General features: G+C 37.9%; 1 protein-coding gene across 7 annotated transcripts in view; it reads right to left on the minus strand.

The window, feature by feature from the left end:
* LOC131144473 (brefeldin A-inhibited guanine nucleotide-exchange protein 5) overlaps positions 1–23,241 on the minus strand; it is a 131,619-nt gene that overhangs the window by 105,974 nt on the left and 2,404 nt on the right. For 5 of the 7 annotated variants that reach the window (XM_058093154.1, XM_058093155.1, XM_058093149.1 and 2 more), the window contains 2 exons: positions 20,055–20,199; positions 6,634–6,709 (listed from right to left, as the gene is read on the minus strand). In XM_058093154.1, coding sequence (XP_057949137.1) covers positions 6,634–6,709; positions 20,055–20,163 — 185 coding nt within the window. In that variant the 5' untranslated portion in view covers positions 20,164–20,199. Of the gene's footprint in view, positions 1–6,633; positions 6,710–20,054; positions 20,200–20,325; positions 20,423–23,241 lie in introns of all 7 variants that reach the window. The other 2 variants (XM_058093152.1, XM_058093151.1) reach the window with 1 other exon arrangement.

The following is a 23,241-nucleotide window of genomic DNA, read 5'->3' on the forward strand; positions in this document are numbered from 1 at the left end:
TTCTGATATTTGTATGATGTGCCGTGAGACAAATACATTGTGGGGTTGCGAAGCAAATGTGTACTGCTTTATTTTCTTGATTTAGCGTAGAATGGATACCTTAACACAATTTACATGATTATTGTTGGTTAGACTTTGGGGCTTCGAAAAGAGGAAAAAAGGATGAGTTTTACGAAAACTGTTTAGTATTTTGACATACCAAGACCCTTTCAATCGAGAGGAATGCAAGAATTTTTCAAGGATCAAATAACTTTCCACATTCGTGCAAAAGAGTATGGGTTTTTGGCTTCACTCTCCACACATTCTTTTGGGAAATTTTTTGGGGTGATGTCACTGTCTAACCATCAAATGGATAGAAAGGCAGAACTATTGTAACTAATTTAGTTGATTTTTGGAGGATGTCATGTTCTCCACATATTGTACTTTTGCCCCTTTTTATTTAATGATTTTTTTTATCCAAGAAAAAAACAAAAAAAAAAAAAAGTATTCCATCACCTTAACAGCCTACGGGCAGCCCGGTGCACAAAGCTCCCGCGTATGCGGGGTCCAGGGAAGGGGCGGACCACAATAGGTCTATAGTATGCAGCCTTACTTTGCATTTTTGCAATAGGTTGTTTCCACGCCTCGAACCCGTGATAATAAGCATATTTCTAAAGTTCTATATCCCCCAACTCATAGCAACTCTAGAACACATCCAAATGCATACAATTTTCTTTCGGGATAAACAAACAATGGTATTGGAAAAGAAGAGAATATACAAAAAAACAAAAAGAAAAATGCAATAATAAAACAAGAATAAGAAATCCTCCATTTACAACAACAAAACCAGCTATAAGATCACAGGAAAAAAATAATTGAATGAAGCAAAAGCAAGCAATCGTGCCATCAGTCTTCCTAAGAAACATGTCGAAAGGAACCACTTGCCCACACCCACAGTGACAAGATAAACCACTATACTCAAAGCAAATTGTTAGTAGTAGCCACACCTTTGAAGATTTTAGCATTTCTCTCCAACCAAACAGACATCAAATAATATCCATAACAGTACACCCCCTCAAAGCTTTCCTATCCTTTCCCTTGATAATATAGTACAAGAAGCCTTTCAATGTGAAGTGACAAACCTAGTTCTCACCAAATATACCAAATAATTTATTCCGAACAGCCAAGGAGAAAAGGCAATGAAGAAACAAATGCTAAAACAAAGAACACAAATATCAGGCACAGGTCCATATTAAGCTTTTCTCTTCTCAAGCAAGTCATTGGCGGTGATTTTCTCAAGTATCATAGACCAACCAAAGCATTTATTTTGTAGGGAATTGTAGCTTTCCAAATCGAAAAGAACAAGGTAAAAAGGGCTACATTGCACTCACAAGCTAGATAGGGAAAAAGGACTTACAATAGAAATCCCTCAAAAGGATCTAAGCTCCATACCCCTCTACATTCCCCAAATGAACATGAAAAGAGTCAAGCAAGTTGATCAAAAGGGCCAACACATTAATTTTCCACTCACTAAAATTTCTACCAAAATCGAAGCCCCAAAAATGCCAATCCTTTTGAAAAAGAAGAAAGTGACAATCAAGGTATCATGAAGATTCGATAACCAAAAGAGATGAGGGTATGCAAGAGCCAAAAGCATCTAACCCACCCAAAGGTCCTCTGAAGAAGGAACTCTCTCACCATTACCAACTATATAATGGACTTCAGGATGAAAATGATGATAAATATGAGACAACTTCCAAGAACTCAAATAAGTAATATTAACTCCCAAGTTAGCATCCCACTCATTTTATAATAGACCAAATTCACGAATTACCTTATGCCAAAGAGAAATAGGTGTTGTGCTAAAGGAAAACGCCATAACCATTTCCTCACCAAAGAGATGCTTTTGGACGCCAAGTTACCTAGACCCAACCCTCCCTCCCTTTTAGATCTACTCATTCTCTCAACCTACAAGATGATCTCTACTTCACCAATAGTCAACCACAAGAAATTTCTTATCAATTTCAAGGGATGGAAGCCAAATGAGCATAGCTTAGAGTAATACAAATCCCTAAGGTGAAGAATTCTCCTTTCCACCCATCCAATCTCCTAGCCACACTAATAAGTCAAAAACCTGGTCAACAAAGAGTCGGCATTGGGTTTACCTCGTAAGGGACACCCAAGTAGGTCATAGGCACAATCTTCTAGTCTAACAAAAGGGTCCACATTAATATATAGGCCCACCATACCACTTTTAGAGAAGTTAATTTTCAACCCATGCACTTCCTCAAACACCTATAAGATGGTCATAAAGTTAGAAAAGCAATTCAAATTCTCCAAAAGAAAAAGGATAGTAACTGAAAGTGCCATAAGGCATGATCCTCATACCTACTCTAACCCCCCTCCACCAAGCCTCTATCAACTCCACCATCTATCATCGTACTCACCATTCACTAAGACTGATTTTTCTTCGAACATCATCTTCAACCCACTGCTATCAAAGCAGCATCTGGAATTTGTCCACCACCCATAAAAGCACTCTAACTAAGAGAAAGAGTATCCCCCAGAACTACAGCCAATCTCTTGGATAACACCTTAGCCAAAATCTTATAGACACCAGTCACCAAGATAATTAGCCTAAAGTCCTTAACTTTAACCACACCAATCTCTTTCAGCCACAGACGTAATAAAAGCCATGATCAGCAGCTAATTCATCCCACAATATACATCAAAACCAAGGGGTGCTAGGGCCATTGACTGAGGTAAACCACCACTACCCCTTTCCCACGAAAACTAGACAAACAGACGCTAAACGTACAATTTGCTAGCAAATATAGGATCCCAAATGATCACAATAACCACCAAAGAACCAAAAGAGGCCAACCGAACCCAATCTTTTAATCTGGAATTCCAGATACTCCTAACAAGAAACCCATCCACCACATCCAATTTAGATTCCTGAAGCATAACAACATATGGGGCAACCTTACCTATACTTTTCCTTAATCTGAAAACCCTCATAAGAGCAACCCAAATCCCTAATATTCCAGCTCAAGATCTTCATTTGGGCACCTCACTACCTCAACCACTTTTGCTGCCCCCCTCCATAGTTTACACTGCAAACCAATTTTTGAAATTCTTTCTCCACTTTTTTTTTTTTTTACGTTCATAAGTTTTACGAGAAACAGCAACCTTAATAACCTGACCTAAATGATTAACTACAGAACAGCTCATTCTATCCAAAAGCTCCTGTGGGTCCCAGCTGCCCCCCTCGCCCCCACAATGATTCAAAGATTAATGTCCTTCCTACAAAACCCAATTCTCTTTTGCAAGAAATATAATTCTTTTCATGAAATTCAACCACAGGAGTAGGCAGGATACCTTTGGCAGAATTAAAGAACTCATTATGAGAATCAGAAGTATCAGCCAAAGAATTAGAACAACAGTCAGTCGAAGTAGGAATTATAGAATGACAGGAAAAAGAACTACCCATAAGATTATCAGCAGCCATCCTTGTCAAAAAAGATTTTTTGAACTCATAGAAGAACTTGAGAAAGACATACAAAACTGATCAGAGAAAAGAGACTGGTTCTGTTACAAGTACCTGCCTTGTCAAAACTCCCTCGCGTAGAAATGTCAATTTCTTAAGCATTCAAACAGTCCCTATGATCCTCAACAGCCCCTGATTCTTCCATGTCCACAATTGAAAGGAAAACAAAAACTGGTCTCATATTCCCAAATCTGTCCCAGAAGCAGATCAGTGTACTCATCACATCATTCTTACAATTCTTGTCGAGAAGGAAATCTTTCTGCTCAGTCTTTGATTCCACCCATTGGCTGCAAATTTGCTTTTCATTTGCTAATGTCTTCGACCCAGACTCCGTAGTAACATCTTTCCAAGGACCTGCTGGATCTTCCATAGGACCCTCTGTAGCTCCACCCATCTTTGTTTGGGCATGAGTCCTTTCTCTGTCTATAGGTCTATCTGCAAGTTTGTGTCCATCCCTTACGAATTGATGAATCAAATGAGTAAGAATATCTTCCCCTTTTTTATCTGACAAATCCCTCTGTGATTCCAAACTAGGTTTCGGGTTGACCACCAGATTCAAATAATTACAAGGATTCGTCACCACAAAACCATCCTCAGTCTGATGGTTGTTGTGTGCCTGACAACTCAGCTATGGCAGCTCTCTACTTCAACTAAGACTGTATACACAAACCCCCAGCATTCGAATGAACTCCATCCATCTTTCTGGGTTTAGACTGTATTGGGTCTTACTTTTTTGACTCATACTAGACCAGCCCACTTCTCCAAACTCAGGCCCATCAGATAAACATCCCAACTAGTTTCGCCAGAAATTCCCCAAATCAGGCCAGAAGAACCTCCATGCTTCACCATCTCTGCATAACTAGGCTCATGAAGAAGCCCACTGTATGCAAGGCTTTCTCCCTTACTTGTCGCTATAACAACAGACCCACAGGTTTTACACATTAAACCCAGAATTCTCAGTGGAGATTTTTATGCCTTTCCTTCATCAACATTCAACGCTTTGCAGAAAGCCCACCATCCTGAGACCTCCTTTCCCTCTGGAATTCTCGATGAAGATATCCCTCTAGTTTACAAAAGCTTCTCGATTTACAATCACCCATCCAAGATTATTCCACAGAATTCATGTGATCAGACACCCTCCTGGATTTCTCGTCATTTTTACTCAAAGATAAGTGGATTCTGCTATAAGAACTCACAAAGTTGCGGTTGAATCTATTTAACTTCAATTGCTAGCAACAAGCACCGTGATTCTTTGCTCCCACATTTCTCCGCTATTCCTAGTAGTTGCTAAACAGCAACCCACTCAAAGGAAAAAATTTTCCTATCTTGACTAGCATTTAAGGAAGAAAACCCCTCAAAAACAAAATTTTTTAAACGGAAGAGCTGAATGGGAGCAAAACATCGCTCTACTAGCAAAATGATTATGTCATTTACCCTTAGAAGATCATTCTTTTGACATAAAGTGATTAGAAGTAAGCATGGATTGGGGGTGAATGGGTGAGATACCATTGTTAGTTTGCGATGTTCTTTAAGAGTCCATGGAGATCTATTTCTCAGATTTATACCATATTCACTCCTCACATTAATTTTGTGGTGGGGAGGGGTTCTCGGCTTCGTTTTTGGAAAGGTCCGTGGTTAAGGAATGATATTTTATCTACATCTTACCCTCGTCTCTTTTGATTGAGCTCATGGCAAGATAGTATGATTTCTTTCTTTGTGGTTGATTTGGTTGGTCCTCTGGTTTCTTGAAACTTTCATTTTAGAAGATCTCTAAATGATAGACTTTATGGAACTCTCCTCCTAGCTGTGTTATTGAATAGTTGTCATCTTTCTTCAAATAGGGATACTCGGTGTTCAGCTTTGGATCATTCGGGGGTTTATACTTGTAAATCTTTCTTTGATTTCTTGACACGTTCCAACTCTTGCTTTCCTCTATTCTCACGTATTTGGAAGGCAAAAGCTCCCTTAAAGATCAAGGCCTTCATTTGGGTGATTGTGCTTAATAGAATAAATACTAATAATCTGTTGCAAAATAGGAGACCTTTGAAGGCCTTGTCTCCAGATGTTTGTGTGCTTTGTTACTTGAATTCTAAGCCGGCATCTCATTTGTTTTTACATTGTGATTTTTCTTGGAGCATCTGGAATATATTATTTGCTACGTTGGGAGAAGCTTCACTTTGTCCAGCATCGGTGGAAGGAATTTGGCTATTTCTTTTGAGGGTTTTGGAAGAAGTAAGGATAGGGCGTTCTTTGGAAATGTGGAATATTTGCAGTGCTGTGTGGTTCATGGTTGGAGTGCAATGCACGGATTTTTTCAGGGAAAAATTTGAACAGGCAATTGGTATGGAAAAAGATTCATTACCTGGCCTCTTTATGGTGTATTGGTTTTGAATGCTTTACAGGAGCGAACTTTTCAAATATTCAGCAAGATTGGAGGAATTTTTTTGCTTTGATACTACCATGTATTTTTTTGTGCTTTTAGTTTTTTTCTCTGGATTTTTCCAGAATTTTGACTGGAGATATCTCATTCTCCTCTTTGTAAATTCTTCTATTTCTAATGAAATCTCTTCTTTCTCTATCAAAAAACAAAGAGTATAGGCGAGAAAAGCAGAAACCGACTAATGCACAAATGCATACAGTGCAATATTACCTTTTCTTTTCCAAATAATAAGCTGTTTGTAATTGTTAAAGTTATATATACAGTTGGCTCACAACCTAATAGCTTAAGCTTTTAGGCAAAGTGGTAATCTAACATGGTATTTTGAGCAGGTTACCAGGAGGTCCTGAGTTCTAGTCTCGTTGCCCGCATTTATTATCTATGTTTCAAAATTATTATGTTCCCTGTAATGGGTGTTATTCATCTGGTATTTTTATCTCTTCACATGCTGTTGGGCTGCACGTGTGGGGGAGTGTTAAAGCTTGATATACATTGTTGGCCCACACCTAATAGCTTAAGCTTTTAGGTAAAGTGGTAATGTAACAGTAATATAAGCTTAAAAAAACTCCTCAAACAAATCACTCTTAGAGAGAGAGAGAGAGAGAGGGAGAGCGAGAGCGAGAGAGAGAGAGAGAGAGAGAGCAAACTAAAAAATCTGTCAACAGACCTCGCATCTCCAGACAAAGATCCCAATTGATTTGTCTCACCAGAAACAGAGTGCTTATTGGGCTCTTTTCCACTATCTGCCACCAAAAAAATGAAACACTGCATCAAACAAATTCTTTAAAGAAAAATTTCAAAAACAAAAGAGCTAGTAGAAACACTGCAGATAGTATGGGCCTTGGCTACCAAACCAAGAGGTGGTACTAACTATAAGCAACTAAAACAACAACACAAATGCTTTAATATATCAAGATCAAGTTGTCAACTCAAATACACTTTTTTTATATGGTAAAAGAAGAACTTCATTAATAGATTAAGAATATACAGCCAGGAGAATAAGACATCACCTTAACAGAGTCTAGAAAACTCCAGATGAAAACAAAGAAAAAACCAGAAAAACTAAAAAAAAAGAAATAAAACAAGCACGAACTAACAATCCAACAGACAACGCCAATCGCACTTAATATCAGAAAAGCTCACCCCCTTAAAATTCCCCTGCCCCACACAACAAAATGAAGCCAAATAATGTATCTTTTTGCAAACCAGCATATGCAACAACTTCTTCCCTAGAAAAATGTGTTCATAACATTCCATCCACAACCCCCAAAATACTGCAAAGAAAGCACACTTCCAGAGTGCTGCCCTTTCCTTTTTCCTGCCAAAAAACTAACAAAATAAACTGCCAAGAAGTCCTCCACTGCCTCGGAACTTGCCCAACATTTGCCTCGCCTAAAAGACCAAATAACTTATTCCACACCCTCCAAGCATAATTACAATGTACAAACAAATGTGATGCAGATTCTAACAAGTTAAACAAAGAACACAGACGTCTGGAGATAGAGCCTACAAAGGTCTCCTGACCTGCAGCAAGGGGATCTATAGAGTGAAAAAGATGAATTAGACGTAGTCAGAAAATCACAAAAAAATTTGCAAGAATAAAACCCAAAAGGATCCAAAGTCATTCTAAGTTTCAAGCTATCTTATATGGATTAAGTGTGAGGCAACTAGAAAACAACGTGCAGGAAAAATAATTATAGACAAAATGAGATGGATAGGCAGTGGAGCTCCAAAAGATGAAGTAAGAAACAAACACATTGTTGTATGTTAGGAACTGAAATGTAAAGGGTTGGTGGGAGCACTATCAAGCCAAAGGCTTTGCTTGATTCTTCGCAGCAACTGAAGTGAGAGCCTTAAGAAGAGGGGTAGAATGGGAATGTTTTTGGGTATGCACATTAACAAAGAGCCACTTCTGAGACACCTTAGCAGCTTTGATGACAAGGATGTGGTTTCTTAGCTTCCATGTAAACATAAAGACAGAAGATTGATGCTCAAAAACAATCTATCAAGCATCATCTACATATGGAGATCTTTTCCAAAAAAAAAAAAAGCCAAAACAAAACAAAACAAAAAAAAAAAGAGTAAAAAGAGAGAATTCAATGAAGGGCACCAAGGGAATCACAACAAAAAGAATAAATTGGAAGTCACCAACAGCATAAAGTGTCCCAAAAAATCCAAATAAAAGTATCTAGCATATACAAGCCCCTAAACCAGATAGTGAAAGTGGTCAGCCATCTTGCCTTCAGCATGATGAGCAACGTGGCTGACCCTTCATAAGCCCATTTGTTCCTCTCTTTCAACACAGTTCAAAAGATAGCGAGAGGAATCAGGGACACAGTTGTTCTCTTCTCTTTGCTGGAACAAGCTACTTTCCATACCCAAATTTCCAACTAAAGCTTCGTAGAACTCAAAAAACGGTGTAATGACTAAACCCCAGGAGTGAAAAGGTTGTTTGACAACCTTCCATTTGACCAAGCGATAATTGAAAACATTCCCTGTGCAACCCCAAAGGAATCCATTTTTAATGTCTTCCAACCTTTAGCCACCGAGCTAGGGATGGGATGAGGGGCATGTAGTACACAATTTCCGAGGGTGCTCTTGATGAAGATGAGTCTTGACATATAATTTCTCTTCCAACCTGCAAATTTTTTTTCAATTTTCTCAACAATAAGATCCCAGTTTTTTCTGTGTACTTGCTCCAAGAGGCAGCTCACGATTTCACAGCTTACAGCCTAATATACCAACAAGGAAAGAATCATTAGGCACATTGGCAATAGGGATAAGCTGATTTTACCAAGACTAACTTTAAGCCACGAGATTGCCTCAAAACAAAGTAGAATACATCTTAAGTTCAAAATATGATGAGGATCTGCCCCACAAAAAATGACAGTGTCATCTGAAAGGAAGAGATGAGAATTTTCAATCTCTAAGTCATTTCTACCAATTTTGAGCCCCTTAGATATACCCACTTCAATGGCCTTATTTTGCAGGACACTGAGGGACCTCCATAACCAGGATGAAAAGTAGAGGTTAAAGACTTGTCTCAAAACCTCTAGAAACGTGAAGGAATTAAGGAAACCACTAGGGAAGCCCTTGATAAGAATGGGCAGGATTGTTCTGGTTATGGATTGAACAATCCACGTGCACAACAAATCCTTATCCAGTACACACAATCAAAAGCTTTATCCTTCTCCATCTTGTAGGCATCTCCCTTTTTACCAGCTTTAATGTGAAAGTCCACAACTTCCGAGGCAATGGGTGCTGCATCCATACTTTGCCTCCCTTCCACAAAAGCATGTTTTTGCTGACTTAAAACCTCTCGAACCGGTTTCTTGTGTCTCAAGGCAAGTATTTTGGAAATTAGTTTGTAAATACTTCCACGATGTTTACCATTCAGAAGTCCTTGATAATGCTGGCCCCAACCTTGTTGGGAATCAAGGCTGTAAAAATTGAATTAATGTTGTCCACAAATTTGCCCGAGTGGAAGTCTTCCAAGGTCTTGATAATGTCAGATTTAAAGACGTCCCAGTTGTCATGAAAGAAAGCCATTGTGAAACTGTTAGGCCCTGGGGATTTATAAATATTGCATCCCTTGAGATCACAAATTGTTTACTCTTCATTCAAAAGTGATCCCCAAAAGCGAAATCATTCCCCATTACCCACCATATACGGGAATTTTGGAAGGAAATAATCATAAAACTGAGACACAAACTTCGAAAGACTTGAATAAGAAGTATTAACCCCACTTTAGTATCCCCATCTTTCTGTAATAGATCAAATTTACTGTGAATTATCTTATAGCAAAAAGAATTAGGTTCTACGGGAAAGTGCCATAACCATAATAAATATTGGTTGACATACTATTTTCTTATAAAAAATGTTCCAAATTTTCTCTGTTAGGTGGAATTTCAGCCCCTCACCACATTAATATGGACAAGGTTATGTGCATGCATTTAGATCAGGTGTGACATTAAGAAGAAGAGCATTTTCAAAAGTTTGAAATTGGATCAGGTTCTTTTAGAATTTATATATATATATATATATTGCTTGTTAAGGGTTTTATGACTGGGAAAACCGTGTATAATTAGTTAGCTATTTTAGGATATTCTTTTAATAACAGATTGCATCCTTAGAATTAGGCCTATACAGCTAAGTTTCCTATTCTGTTAGGGTGTCCCATAAATCATGGGATTTCCTATTCTGTTAGTGTGCTCCATAAATCATGGGATTTGATTTATTAATTTACTTTTTAGGAATGCTAGGATTGTTAAATATATTCACATGTAATGTTCAGATCAAAATATAACTCTTTTTAATTTTCAACATGGTATCAGAGCCAAATTAGGCACCTTAGGGTTTCAATTTTTTTTCAGCCTTCATCGCTGGTTTCTTCCCATCTTTGCAGACCTCTGTTCTACTCTATTTTTTGACCTCTTGCACCTCTGTTTCTGCCAAACAGGGCTTGTTTCGTCAAAGCCTTAAAAACTTCTATTTGCCTTCATTGCCAATTTTTCTCTTCTGTGAGTTTCACTTTTGCCTAGTCGTCATCATCATTTATGCTTCCGGCTGACATCATCATTTATTAGCTGATTTGTGCAAGCCATCAAGATGTCAGAAATCGTGGAGACTACTACTACAGCCCAATCAGAAGAGGTAATCCAACCCCAACAAGCAGGAAAATTGCAGAATATTCATGCCTCCTGCAGGTTAGATGGAAAGAACTACCTTAAGTGGTCTCAACTCATTCACACAGTGTTGAAAGGCAAAGGAAAGATTAGCCATCTCACATGTACAGGTCCTAAATCAGGGGATCCTAAGTTTGAAGCATGGGATGAAGAAAACTCTTTGATCATGGTGTGGTTGTGGAATTCCATGATTCCAGAAATAAGTGACACATGCATGTTTTTGGCTACTGCAAAGGACATCTGGGATGTGATTCAACAAACCTATTCCAAAGCTAATGATGTGGCACAAGTGTACGAGATCAAGGTAAAAACTATGGCTGCAAAACAAGGAAATAATACAGTCACTGAATATGCAAATCAACTGAAATCCTTGTGATAGGAATTGGATCACTACCGGGTGATAAAAACAAAATGCTCCGATGATGCAGCAGTTCTAAAGGCCTTTATTGAACAAGATAGGGTATATGATTTTCTGGTTGGACTTAATCCAGAATTTGACCAAGTGAGGATACAGATTCTTGGGAAGCCGGAGGTTCCAAGCTTTAACGAAGTAGTGGCTATAATCCGAAGTGAAGAAAGTAGAAGAGGGTTGATGCTTGAACCACAAATCACTGATAGTTCGGCTATGGTGGCTAGTGGTAACAATAAATCAGCCACAAACATGGAGAGAGGAGCAACACTTGAAGGAGAAAAAGGTGGCCAGTCGAAAACCCAAAATAGTGACAGATTATGGGGCACTTACTGCAAGAAGTCTCATCACACCCGTGAAAAATGCTGGAAACTTCATGGAAAGCCTCCAAGCCGAGAATGGGACCAAAAAGGAGGACAACCACGAAACAATGGACAAGTCCACATTGCTGCAAGACCACAAGGTGAATCGACATCGCAAGAGCTGAGTAGTTTCAACCAAGAAAAGATTGAGAGGCTGAGATCACTTATCAACAGTCTTGGAAAACCTGAAGGATCTCCAGGTACTTGTTCTTTGGCATACGCAGGTGAGCTTCCATCTTCTATTGGATTAAATGTCTCAGATAAAACCTTTACCAACTCCTGGGTCATGGACTCAGGAGATACCAATCATATGACCCATTTATCCAATATTTTTTCAACCTATACTCCATGCCCAAGCAGTAGGAAAATAGCCACAGCAAATGGATCCTTGACCACTGTAGCTGGTTTTGGGGATGTGAAAATAAGATCATCGATAACTTTGAAAAATGTCCTTCATGTTCCTAAATTGTCCACAAATCTGGTCTTTATACATAAACTCACTCAAGATTTATGTTGTAATGTGATTTTTGACAGTAGTAATTGAATATTTCAGGACAAGGATTCAAGGAAGATGATTGGACGTGCTAGGGAAAGGAATAGCCTCTACTATCTTGAAACACCAAGTCAGTTGCACATGGCAAAGGACAGATTATCTTCTTCCTTTATGTCAGAGTTTGTCTTATCCAATAAAGAAAAAAATTTACTTCATCATTGCCGACTTGGACATCCATCGTTTAGGGTTATTAAAGTTATGTTTCCTTGTTTAAGGATTTAGATGTTGAAAACTTTCAGTGTGAGGTATGTGAACTTGCTAAACACAATCGTGTACATTTTCCAATTAGTTACAAAAGAAGCTCAATTCCTTTCTATCTTATTCACAATGATATTTGGGGTCCATCTACTGTTTCTAATGTTTCTGGGGCAAGATGGCTTGTTTCTTTCATTGATGATTGCACTCATGTTACCTGGATTTTCCTGCTTAAACATAAGTCTGATGTTAGTATTGCGTTCCCAAATTTCTATTCCATGATCAAAAACCAATTTGGGGTCAATATCAAAAGGTTTAGGTCAAATAATGTCAGGGACTATTTCAAAATCAAATTCTCACCCCATATTTTCAGACAAAAGGAATAGTACATGAGTCATCTTGTGTCAATACCCCACAGCAAAATGGGGTAGCAGAGTAGAAAAATGGCCATCTCCTTAAAAAAACCAGAGCTTTGTTGTTTCAAAAAAATGTGTGTAAGGTTTTTTGGGGGGAAGCAGTTCTGACAACCACTCATCTGATAAACAGTTTGCCTTTAAGAGTCTTGGGTTTCAAGAGTCCTATGGACATACTTTCCACATTCTACCCAGACCTAATGACTACAAACAACCTTGTTCCTAGGATTTTTGGGTGTGTCTCCTTTATCCATGTTCATAGTCACAACAGGGGGAAATTACATCCGAGGGCTCTAAAATGTGTCTTTGTGGGCTATTCTTCGACTCAAAAAGGATATAAGTGTTACCACTCTCCGTCAAAGAAATTCTATGTCTCAGTGGATATTACGTTTAATGAACAAGAGTCTTATTTCACTAATCCTTATCTTCAGGGGGAGAATTCAACTAGGGAAGATAAGGAAGATTTTTTGCAAGATTTGCCATCAATTCCTATGTCTAAAGCCTTGAACCCTATATCTGTACCTCCTTGTTCATCTTGTTCCAACCATGTACCTAAGAGTTCTTCTGAACCTATGCCTGAAACACCAAATGAACCCAAAGGAAAGACCACTCTGCTCCTAGAAACACCATATTTGACAAGGTGTTCACAAGAAGGAAGATGGTTGTTCCTGAACCAATGCAGGTCCAAGAGTCAAACTCAGATCGTTTGAATGAGGTAACAATTGTTAACCATCCATTGCAAAATGAAACTAAATCTCATGTTGATAATGATGACCAGAACCTTCCAATTGCCATTAGGAAAGGAACTCGAAAATGCACAAAGCAACCATTGTACGCTCTTGCACATTTTTTGTCATTTAAGAATTTTTCACCATCCCATAGAGCCTTTCTTATAAGCCTAAATACCATCACCATTCCTACCACATTATCTGAGGCTTTGTCCAATGGAAAATGGAGACAAGGTATGAATGTGGAGATGGAGCCGTTGGAAAAGAACAAGACTTGGGAGTTGGTGAAGTTACCGGCAAGAAAGAAACCGGTGGGCTATAAGTGGGTATATACGGTGAAGTATAGGGCAGATGGGTCGATTGAGAGATACAAGGCGCAGTTGGTAGCCAAGGGGTATACTCAAACCTATGGGATTGATTATTTAGACACCTTTGCTCCTGTTGCAAAGATGAACACGGTTAGAGTATTATTATCACTAGCAGCTAATCATGGTTGATAGTTGCAACAATTTTATGTTAAAGCTTTCTTACATGGGGAACTAGAGGAAGAGATTTATATGCAGGTTCCACCGGGATATGGAAGAATTTGGCTGCTCACAGTGTGTGCAAATTGAAAAAAGCACTGTATGGCCTTAAGCAATCACCATGAGCATGGTTTGGGAGATTTGCAAGAGTTATGTTGGCTATGAGATACAAACAAAGTCAAGGGGATCACACATTGTTCATTAAGCACTCTCCTTCAAGGGGAGTTATAGTCCATTTAGTGTATATTGTTGACATAATAGTGACAAGAGATGACGCTGAAGAGAAACAGGTCTTGAGTCAACATTTGGCTAAAGGGTTTGAGATTAAAGCGTTAGGGATACTGAAGTATTTTCTCGGGATTGAGGTTGCTCACTCTAGGCAGGGAATTTTTATCTCTCAACAGAAGTATGTCACAGATCTTCTCAAGGAAACTGGCAAGACAGCATGCAAACCAACAAGTACTCCCACGGATTCTAATCTTAAACTTGGAAAAGCTGAGGAGGATGTCGCAGTAGACAGAGAAATGTATCAACGCCTGGTAGGAAGATTCATTTATTTGTCTCACACACGACCTGATATAGCATATGCAGTGAGTGTGATTAGTCAGTTTATGCATAGCCCGAAAGAAGTTCATTTACAAGCAGCCCATAGAGTACTACAGTATCTCAAGGGAACACCAGGGAAAGGTATCATGTTTGGAAGAAATGGAGGATTGGTACTTGAGGCATACACTGATGCTGATTGTGCTGGATCAATTGTTGATAGAAAATCAACCTCGGGATATTGCACCTTTCTCGGTGGGAATCTTGTGACATGGAGAAGTAAAAAAACAAAGTGTGGTAGCTCGGTCGAGTGCAAAGGCTGAATTCTGGGCAATGGCTCAAGGTGTGTGAACTAATTTGGTAGAAGATCATCCTTGAAGATTTGAAGATTAAGTGGGATGGCCCTATGAGATTTTCTTGTGACAACAAATCTGCAATCAGCATAGCTCATAACCAATACAACATGACTGAACGAAGCACATTGAAGTTGACAGACACTTTATCAAAGAAAAGTTGGAGAGTGGATTGATTTGTACACCTTACGTGTCTACACATGGTCAACTTGCTGATGTCCTTACCAAAAGGTTGAGTAGCTCTGTTTTCCAAACTATTGTTTCCAAGTTGGGAATGGAGAATACCTATTCACTAGCTTGTGGGGGAATGCGGGAAAACCATGTATAATTAGTTAGTTATTTTAGGATATTCTTTTAATAACAGATTATATCCTTAGAATTAGGCCTATACAGCTAAGTTTCCTATTATGTTAGGGTGGTCCCATAAATCATAGGATTTCCTATTCTGTTAGGGTGTCCCATAAATCATGGGATTTGATTTATTAATTTACTTTTTAAGAATGCTAGGATTGTTGTATATATTCACATGTAATGTTCAGATCAAAATATAACTATTTTCAATTTTCAACAATGACAAACTTAAGTATTAAGTTCTGAAATCATCTTCCAAACTAGTAAACAGATTCTGAAACCAATATAAAATCTAAACAATGAACTATTTAAAGTTGTTAGGTAATTGATCTGTTATACACACACACACACACACATATATATATATAAAGAGAGAGAGAGAGAAAGAGAGAGAGAGAGAGAGAGAGAGAGAGAGAGAGAGGAGAATATCATCAGAAAACAAGAAAGAATCATAAATATCGGAAAATAAGACATCCTCCTCAAAACAGTGAGATAAGCAATTACAATAAAGCTCCCTGCCAATCTCTTTGAAGGTCACACAATGAAACTACCCTCAAGAGTCCCAAATAGTGTGCCCAAAAATAAGCAAGGAGAAACATTCTATCCCATAATAAATGGGAAGGAGTTGATTTCTCATTAAAGATCCTAGCATTCCTCTCTAGCCACAAAGCTCAAAAAAGAGGGAACACGAAGATGGCTTTCCATATAACCATCCCTTTCAATTCCACCCAAAACCTCAAAATCTCATCATTGGAAAAACTTTGACTGTGTGGTAATATCATCACATCATCAATCAAAAATAAAATAAAAATAAAAATAAAAAGAGAAAAAAATGTCCAAAAGCTGCTTAGCCACCCTAGAATTGATAAAAAAATCCGTTGCTCAATAGTTTTTAGAAGGCATTCCAAACCCAAATACTCGAATCATCTGTCATTTAACGAACAAAAGAATCCAAAACTCTCGACAATTTTTTTAATAGCAAAGAAGAAGTTCATTGATAGATTAAGAATATACAAGGAGAATAAGACATCTCCTTAACAAAACTGGGACAAACCAGATAAAAATACAACAAAAGACAAAAGAAAAAGAAAATAAACAAAAAATCCAGCATACACTATCAATCCAACAAATATCACGAATCATGCTGAATATCCGAAAAATCACTCCCTTAAAGTTCCCATAACCAACATAACAAAGATATGTGATGAATCTTCTCCCAAACCAGCAGAGAAGACAGCTTCTTCCCCAAGAAAATATGCACATTATGCAAAAACTCTCAACAAAAGAGTAAGCTCACCAACCTTCCTTTCACTGAGATTTCTCAAGAAATGAAAGACCAAGAAAGAGAGCCTCCCATCTAGAGAGAGAGAGATAGACGTTTCATTCAAGAAGAAAGAATGTACAAAGAGGAGAACAAGACATTCTCTTATGAGGGACAAAAAAAAAGAAGCTACAATCAAGAAAACACCGCCTTCCAGCCTCGCTTAAAGCCAAAAAAAGGCACCTTAAATCCAAAAAAAAAAAAACACCCCTTTAAAACATCAAGCTCAAAAACTAAAGCAAAGCCAAATACTGAATCCTTTCCAACAGAAAACAACGAAAGACATTAATGGTGGGATTAATTGAGGCACTACGAATGAAAGCAGTCTAAAGAGACAAGGAACCAACAACTCCAATGAAACCTAACCCAAATATCCTACCAAAGCCAGATGAGATTCTCATTAGAATTACAACATCCTCCCACAGCCATTCTAATGCATACCATACGTTCTTCTAATAACCTTCTGCAAAAGGAGTTAATGTCCAAGGGGAACCTCCATAACCATTCCTCAACTAAAGAGGTGTATCTAGACACCACATTACCAAGCCCCAAGCCCACCTCAGACTTTGGTTTCCTAACCATGTCCCAATTAACTAGATGATCCCTCTTCTTATCACCCACACTCGACCACAAAAAAATATAAGCCTCCCCAAGACAGCAGCCAGACTCATAGGAACTCTGAAAAGAGAGAAAATGAACAGGATGATAGAAAGAACTGGAAAGGGTAATGCATCCTCCTAAGGATAAATAAGGCCTTGCCGATCCCAAAAAGCAAGAGAACCAGGATTACCTCCAAGACTGAGACTCAAATATGTCAAAAGGCCGATTTAAAAGGGTACAACCTGCTGAAACAGCGAACCTCTCTAACTCACCCCTCCATATGTTAATACTAGCCACCCCACTCTTAGATATGTCTATCTTCATTCTTGAAATTTTCTCAAAAATTTTTTATAGAGTTAAATACCGTGGAAAACATAAGATAATTATGAACAATACAAATATTTTTTTTTCAGAAGTTTGAAAAATGTAGAAATATTCAAGAAATAGTTGCAATCCATCATCTCCTCACGCTCTGCTATATGCCCACTCATCACTAACTGCCAAGAATCCATACTCCTACCTAACAAGTGATCAAACACCCAACTGAAATAAACCATACTTCCACACTTTGCATGCATCTCAGGAACTTTGCCATTGAAAACTTTTCTTCACATCTTCAAGTACCTTGGAATTCCCACAAAGCATGCATGCAAACACAGCATCAGCACGAACCCCTAGTTCAAACAATTCAACAACTTCTTTTTTCTTTTCTTTTTTTTTCTTTTTTTTGGATAGCAAAAGAAATACATTAAGACAGAGAAAAGAGAGAACTACAAGTTAGGAGAAGACCAGAGATCCTCAAAACAAAAAGAAAGAAAAAAACAAGAAATGGAAAAGAAACTGAAAAAAAAAAAAAACTTTAATTAAGAAAACCCCTCTTTAAACCCTTCCCTATATACTAAACAGAGCTCTAAAGCACTGCCAACTTCTTTAATCTTTGCCTCTCAGCAAAACCTCATAAAAGCTTGTATATTTTTCTATCCTCCTGTTAAGTAATTTCTTTTTGGTAATAAAAAAAAAAAAAGTATACTTTTACCACTCTTACCTTAAAAATCTCTTAGCTCGTCAGTTGCTTGCTGACCAAAAAAAAAAAATGAAAACATACGAAGATATGTAAAATACAAGATATTATTTTTTTTAAATCTGGAAAATGTGGAAATATTCAAGAATAGTTGCAATCCATCATTTGCTGCACACGCATTCATCATCAAGTGCCAAGAATCCATACTCTTACGTAGCATGTGATCCAACATCCGACACGCATCAACTGTACTCCCACACTTTCCATACATCTCACTAACTTTGTTATTCAATTGAAAGTTTTTCTTTGGATCTTCAAGCGCTTTCAAATGCCCACAAAGAATGCATACAATCCCTGGGCATCCACACAAACCCCTGGTTCCAAAAACTCAACAACTTTAATCTTTCCCTCTTGGAAAAACCTCATCAAATCACAATTCAGACAGACTGAAAATCTGGAATGTGAACTTGTGTTGAAAATGTTGAAATAAATATAGAAATAAACAATCGTTTGGTTGTTTGTAGCCCTGAAAATGAGAGGAAGAAAACAAATATTGGGGTGGGGAGAAAGAAAACTGTAGTAATATGCTCCCAAAAAAAAATCTGTGAGACTTTTGGTTGCAAGAGAACCCAAAAAAATATGGAAGATTACAAGAATGGCTATAAACAAGATAACAGAAGGAAGAGGGGAATAAAAGGATGTTGTGCTGCCCAACAATTGCCAGAACCTTTTTTGGATCAGTAAAATGAGAACTCATTAAAAGGGCAACAAAAGCTTCTGTCACAGGCACATTACCTGCAGCATCACTGGTTTCCCCCTCAGACCTAGATTATATTTGCTCTCAAATCTCAATAATCTTCTTTTTTTTTTAAATGTGTGGAAAAATGAGCTGTCATGGTTGTCAGCGGCAAAAACGCAGTGCAGCAACAGAATAGGAGGCTATATCTCATTGGGCTATAGGCTATTAAGAGGCATGTCGTGGAAACAAACACCCCTGGTTCACATAATATTAAATCAGTTCAGAGCTAGACACCATTCAGAGACTATTAAGATCAATCAAAGATCGCCTTCATATTTTTTATAACAAAAGAAGATGAATAAAATAGAAGAAAACTGACACACAAAGAGGAGACTAAGAGTCCTCCTAAACAAAGAAAAAAACAATATAATAAAATAAAAAAGAAAAAACATCATCATACTAAAATCCTCCTAAACAAAAAGAAGAAAACAGTCATTAGACTAATAAAGCAAGCCAATCCCATTGAACATCATAAAAACCTCGCTTCCATAAAACAACCAGCAGCAGCACACCAAAGTGTGGCCAAGTAATGCATCTTCTGCAATAACAGAGAGGGATTCAGCTTTTTCCCCATAAGACCACCTTAATGTCTTAAGAGCTTCAAATTTTAAAGGACATTATCTCGGTTTCTTAGTTGAAGGCAAAGCACTTCTAATGGTTCAAGTGTGGATCTCAATTTCTCAAGGGCTAAGGTGCCTACTCTCCATTCCTTCTCTATGTTTATATCTTTTCCTTCTCACTCTATCTTACCTCCATTCATTAAATTTTTAAGTTACTGATTACAACCCCTTTATCTCAATAGCATAGGTCACTTTTCTTCCGGAACTCAACCTTAGAATCCAAGCGATTTAGGCTGTCCTTCATCATCAAGAGTTAATTTCATGACTTCCACAAATGACACACTTCCACTGAATTTTTGTATCTTGAAGCAGTCACTAAACAACAATGGTTGTTGTTGCAGCGACCAAGTGGGAAGAGAGAGAGAGAGAGAGAGCGAGTATTGGTCAATCATGGCACTGCAATAACAAACAAAAAATAATAAACTAAATAAATAAATAAATAATGTAGATGATCTCATTTTACTTGGAGCACAGCACTATTGCTTGTCAATCATAAAAAAACGCAACAGCAAGCTAATGATATACAACAGTAACAGAAATCCAATAAGAATTAAGTAACCTAGATAAGCAAAAAGCATGAAATCATTTGAGATCTGCAGACAAATACCAACCTAAATAAGTTTGAACAGCCTTTTGCAGGGCACCATATTTTTTCCCTGAGCATTCCTTAAGCATAGACTCAAATGCTCGGGTTACAAACCCACCAGCTGCACCAGCCATTCGACCACACAACTACTTCAAATGCTCTGAGGCTCTCTGTTCAAGAAAAACATGGTCAAAAGCCTAAAATTTAAATACAAAATTTAAAAAAAAAAAAAAAAAAAAACGCAATTTCAGAAACAAAACGATTTGCTAAAAAAGGTAGGGTTAGAAATTGGTTACATTTGGTTCTGGCCATCATGACACAATCCCGCCCAAAGAATGGTAAAACCAGCCCTAAGTCCAAAACTAGGGCATGCTAAACCACAAGCTTGCTCGGCTAGGAAGAAGCAAGACTCGTGAATAAAATGATAAAAGGGATTAATAGTCTATATCATTTACACTTAAACATAGAAAATTGAAAGAAACGAAAAGGTATACAAAACTACTAACAGCAAAATAAAGCATTAAACTACCACGTCTTCACAACAAGGGAATTCAAGTTTAGACCAATGCTAATTCTTAAACAAAGAGATTTTCAGTCTGTTACTGAAATAAATGAGAAATATAATGCATAAATTCTAAACTATATGAAAAGATGGACATGATCAAAACTCACAAGTAACAAAAGATTGGGGAAAATACTAAAAAATAAAAATACATGTTTATGTCACAAAAAATGTAACAATTAACATGTGACTTGGACAAATCTACCAAAAAGCAGTTCAAAGAACAAATCAATGCCTAAAATCCCAGCATACCCTTTCAAATCAACTAAGTGAACTAAAAAAAAAACTTCCAAAACGTATGATCTCAGAGTGATGCTATTGAAGAAGTATAATTGAATGAATGGATAGGGATTCAAGAGAGAAAGCCCTAAAATCAACCGTGATTTTTCAAGCATCCTCTTCCTAAGAGATGAACAGTAAAGAGTAAGGGTGATAGAAGAAGGGATTCCTAGGGGATTGACTGTGAAAGGAGCTTAGGAAAATCGTAGTAAAGGCAACCGCATGACTGCTTCTAATGGCAATGGCAGGGAGAAGGAGCAAATGAGACAGGTGGAGCTTTCGTGGAGGAGAAGATGCAATGAGGGTTTAGGGAGTGCCAAGAAAATCATAGTGAAGGCAACCACGTGACGGCTTCTAATGGCAATGATAATTTTGTTTCAACGCCCAAAAGAGCTCAACTACCAACAAGTGTCCTTTTGAGCTTGTTACAAGGGAGCAGCCGCTATTACCTTACACAGTGGACAAGTTGTACAAAGGAAAGAGCCCTAAAGCATATATCTTCACCAAAGAATGGAGACAGAATGCAGAGATTGCACAAGCCTACCTACAGAAAGCTTCCAAGCATGCAAATTAGGAGAGAAGACCGTTGCACTTCGACGAGGGTGACTTCGTGCTTGTTAAGCTCAATTCTAAATAAATCAGGTCACTACGACGTCGAGATAGGAAATTACTTCACAAACATGAATGACAACTCCCCATCTTGGCTAAAGTTGGGAAGGCCTCTTACAAAGTTGATCCTCTAATTTGGATGAAAGTGCATCCACGTCAACTACCTCAAGCCATTCAATGCTGACACTAAGGATCCAAGCAAAAGTCAGTCAACTAGGGCACCCATGAAGACAACACAACCTGACAAAAGAGAAGTTGAAATCATCCTTGTAGACAAAGATTTCACATCAACAAAGAAGAAACAGCATGAGTTCTTAATGAAGTGGAAAGACCTTGGAAACAGAGAAATCAGTTGGATTCTGCAAAAGACATGCAACCACTCGTGAACAAAGTTGAAGAGTACCAAATGCCAAAGTCTATGATAATGTTGACCGCATAAGTGGGGGAGCATCACGAGCCAAGCCTATTCTAGTCATTATACTTGCCTGTCATTGCTTGTCTCGTGCGCGTGAGATGGGCTACCATTATGTAAATATTAGTATAGGTTTATTACTTAAAGGGTATTTCTATCCTAGTGTAATAATGGAAGTATGACTCCTCAGACATTTTAATGTTTCCTAGTGTCAGAGTTAGAATAGCATAGAAAGCTCTTTAAGGGAGGGTGAGTGTTCATCAATCTTGTAAAACTCACTAGTCATTGTAATCGTGTTTAGTCTACTTGCCTCCCTAGCTAGACATATGTTGTTGATGGAGGTGTTGCTTAATGAATTACATTGCTTTGATGTTTGCCATTTATTTTCAGGAATTGCCTACTGATTCCACTTATATTTCATTCAACTATTATGAAAATGTTTTGTTGGTAAATTGTGGTAAACTTTGGCAGATTAGTTAAGCAAGAGTATTTTAACTAGTTTTGCATGGCCATTCATAAGGTGTGAAATACTCGGCCCATGACACAGGGCGCCACATAGCACATCGCTTCGAGGCAGCAACCTAGCCCACCCTCGCCCATTTCTCACTACACTTGGACGGTATAAGTACAACACATCACTCATAGAAGATGCCCCAATGCATAATGATAAGGATGCATAGAGATGTAACAAGTTTTATGTTGGCTATCAATACCTAACACAACCCTCCTCCTTAAACCGAGTTTGGGACCAATTGTATGTGAAAAGGTTTAGGACATTGTGATGCAACATAACCAAAATACAAAGTTTATTATGAAAAATCAGTATAGTCTTAAAGATGTTGGCTCATCTCCAATCTTCTTTTTCTTCAACTTTGTGGGAAGAGAGGATAAGTTGAAGAACTTGTTGCATTATTGTCATCTAAATCATTTAAGAATTTTTGTCTTAGCTCTAGTTATCATCATTTTCTTTTTCTGAGTCATGACTTGGTTAGGACATTGTGTAGCTAGATGCCCAAGAAGGTTGGAGCTTAGAAGCTTTTTTGAAATGCGTAGGAGTTAGAAGTATTCCAAAGGGTAATTGTCTCAACTCATTTACCCAATTGCTTAGTTGACTTCTTTGGCACAACTCCACTAATACTCTTCTCAAACTGAAGTGATGTAGTTTTAGGAGGATTACACTACATATCCTCCTTGTTCTAATTGGCAACCTAAGCTACATCCCCATCAGATATTCTACTTTAAAGAATACGCCCAATCATCAAATTCATTTGGAGAACTATCACCGTAAAATCTAAAAATTATAGTTTAATTCCCTAATTCAAATTATCATTCCAGCCTTCATGCAACTCA

This window comes from Malania oleifera, chromosome 12 (genome assembly GCF_029873635.1).
Source record: "Malania oleifera isolate guangnan ecotype guangnan chromosome 12, ASM2987363v1, whole genome shotgun sequence".
NCBI classification, from domain to species: Eukaryota; Viridiplantae; Streptophyta; class Magnoliopsida; order Santalales; family Ximeniaceae; genus Malania; species Malania oleifera.